The sequence below is a fragment of the Octopus bimaculoides genome, chromosome 13 (genome assembly GCF_001194135.2).
Source record: "Octopus bimaculoides isolate UCB-OBI-ISO-001 chromosome 13, ASM119413v2, whole genome shotgun sequence".
Lineage (NCBI taxonomy): Eukaryota > Metazoa > Mollusca > Cephalopoda > Octopoda > Octopodidae > Octopus > Octopus bimaculoides.
Window position 1 is genome coordinate 9,030,177 of NC_068993.1, and position 3,150 is coordinate 9,033,326.

General features: G+C 35.1%; 1 protein-coding gene across 1 annotated transcript in view; it reads right to left on the minus strand.

Moving 5' to 3' along the window:
* The window catches only part of LOC106884186 (ubiquitin-protein ligase E3A), a 42,701-nt gene that overhangs the window by 3,957 nt on the left and 35,594 nt on the right, over positions 1-3,150 (minus strand). The window contains exon 5 of the mRNA XM_014935422.2: positions 2,174-2,183. Within this exon, the coding sequence (XP_014790908.1) occupies positions 2,174-2,183 (10 nt within the window). The remainder of the gene's footprint in view (positions 1-2,173; positions 2,184-3,150) is intronic.

Below are 3,150 nucleotides of genomic sequence, written 5' to 3' on the forward strand. Positions count from 1 at the left end.
ACTACAAAGTTTATATGTATATTAAACAAATTATAATGCTTAATATTACAAGCTCCACTTTTTTGTTTTAAATGTCAACTTCTGTTTGAATTCCATATGTAAAAAAATAGCTTTTCTTCGCGTTCATAAAAATGTAATAAAGCGAAAAAACAACAACAAAACAAGTAAATCATTCTTAAAAGTATTATGTAGTGCAAAAACAATAATCCCTATCTAATAGAATTAAGTTTTCAAATTGTGTTAGACTGCGGTCATGCTGGGGTACCACCTTGAAATTATCTTGTCAATAATATCATCTCCCAACACAATTCTTCGCACATGGTCAGATGTATGTTGCATTATCAAGAGCAACAAGAAAAGAAAATATAAAAATATTAACCGAGTTCCATTGATGGCTTGGATCTGTAATCTTCAAATCAACTATATGTATGCCTGCATACATGAGAAGGAAGAAAGCAAAAACAATACAATATTTTAAAACAGATTTAGTAAACAAAACCAAAAAAGGGCCAGCCACTCACAAAGGGGTGTGAAGTCACCACTTAGGTAGAATCAAGTCACCCTTAGCAAACCGGCATCTTTGAAACTGACCCCAAGTATCACTGATCTTAGCTCAACCACGAAGTCCCTTGCCCCTTCTTCCTGTTAGTGCTTCTATAGTAATTAATAGACCATTTTGCAGTCAGATGCACTGGACCAGTGGTTCTCAACCGTTTTTTTACTTACAGACCCCTTTGATTCCTGCTTTACTAGGGGGAAGAGACCCTTATAGCCATTCGATGTCTAAAAACCCCTATTATATTTTTTATGATTAAATATTAAGAATTCTATAGAAAAAAATTGTTAAAATACTTTGTGTATTGTAGAAATATAAACCAAGAAACAATTTCTAACAACAAAATCTTATATGGAAACCCCCACCACACACACACACCAATGATCCTATGGACCCTGGTCGAGAACCACTGCACTAGACTTTTAACTTCTCAAAAGGGTTGAGTCTGTATGGAAAGAAGCTGCTCACCGGTTACTCATTGAAAAGTGAAAGAAATTAGAATTCAATGATTACTTAATGCACTTTATATACTTTATGCTCAATTTTATAGACTTAATACACAGAACTCAAAAAATAAATATTCACTCTTATTTTACCATTTTCCCCATAAACAACAAAAAAAAATACCCATACATGATACAGCCTTTAGTTAAATTGCATATCTTGCATGTAAATAAGCCTGAATATTTCACAGAATTGCACTTATATGCAAGCATTAAGTGATAGGTGATATAAAAAACTTAGTCCAATTTTTAAAAAAAATACACTTTTCACTATCCAATATATATTATGTTCCCCCCTACCTCAGGTCATGGATGTTTCTCTTTCCATCTTTCTGTCTCACTCTTTGCTTTATCTTCTTTTTCTTTCTCCTCTCTTTCCCTTCAACTAATCACTTGAAAGCATTACAATTACATTCCCTCTACCTGATGTCATGGACACTTCTCTCTCTCTTTTCCTGTAATCACATGAAAGCATTACCGATCGGCTAAGTAACAGAACGACAAGCAGAATTATTATGAGATAATAATATCCAGGGCTTCATCACTCCTGAAGGAGGGACTCCTTCCATTGCTGTCTCTGTCTCTGGCCAGTTGTGACTATGTAGGCCTTAAGTAGCAGGTGAGAACATCTTACCATCTTGTATTTGGTCAGCCTCTTGATTTTGTCCACCGTCTTCATGTCCATTACATCATCCCCCTGTTTGTTCATCACAGTTAATTTATGATAAATTTATGGTTTCATATTTTATCTCACAATACAACCACAGCATTTTATTTCGATGCACAGAATCATACATTTTCCCCCTACACAACTATTTTAAAACATCTTTCAATTAGTGCCGAAACATACCAGACTCCCTGACCCCCAATATACTTGTAAAATCAGAGGGCATCTTATACATCAGCAAATACATTAAGTTATTTTTCAAACTCATTAAAAAGAAAAACTACTGATTTAGTTAGACGAGGAGTAGAAAGATCGTGAAGAAATATAAAAAGCTGGTGGATATTGGAGTAGCAAAAAAACCCCTTCAATCTGTCATCAATGCAGTTTACACAACAAATATTATTACATTCTTAAAATGAAATATTTTCAAAGCATTTCTAGACAAACGTCACAAATTCTTGAAAACAGCAGTAAAAGAAAATTCATAAGTCCACAATTCATTACGAGGATTCATCCATAGCCCAGGGCACCATGTCCACTCATCTGGTGACAATGAGCAAATCCTGTGATAGGTGGGTGTCCTGTTCAGAGTTGGAGGGAATATACATGCTTTAGAATCCAGGAAACTGGCCCTATGAGCTTAGGGCTTGAGAAAGACTTTTGATCCATTTGATCCATCCGTAACCCTAACTGTTAAACCAGAAGGGTTCGCAAGACCACTGCTTCTGTAGCATTAAGTAAATGAAAAGCAACTTTTCTACTGGATAGGAAACCTATCGTGAGTAACTTTTCCACAAACCATGGTTCCTATTCTTTAACTTACATTCAACTGAAAGTGTTGCTATGCAGTTAAACTTGCCTTGTTTTGATACACACACACACACACACACACATATAAACAAACACATACTAATCTGTAATTCACAAGTTGCATTCATGAAGACTGAAAACTAAGAAGAAAAAAAAGAAAAAAAATAGACAATGCAAAAGGGAAGATAGAGTGTATATTGATATATGTAATAAATACCTTACAATTTATAAAAGATTTCGATACTCAGAACTTTCTCAAAAGTACAAAGTTATACATCTACAGAAACACACACACACACACACACACACACACACAAACACTATGTATATATAGTTTACATCATTAGAATTTAGAAAAGCTGATTGGACAAAATAAATCATTTTATTTATACTCTCTCTCTCTTTTACCCTTTTACTGGTTTCAGTCATTTGACTGCGGCCATGCTGGAGCAGCGCCTTTAGCCGAATCAAACCGAGCCCAGGACTTATTCTTTGTAAGTCTAGTACTTATTCTATCGGTCTCTTTTGCCGAACCACTAAGTTACGGGGACCTAAACACACCAGCATCGGTTGTCAAGTGATGCTGGAGGGACAAACACAGATACACACACACA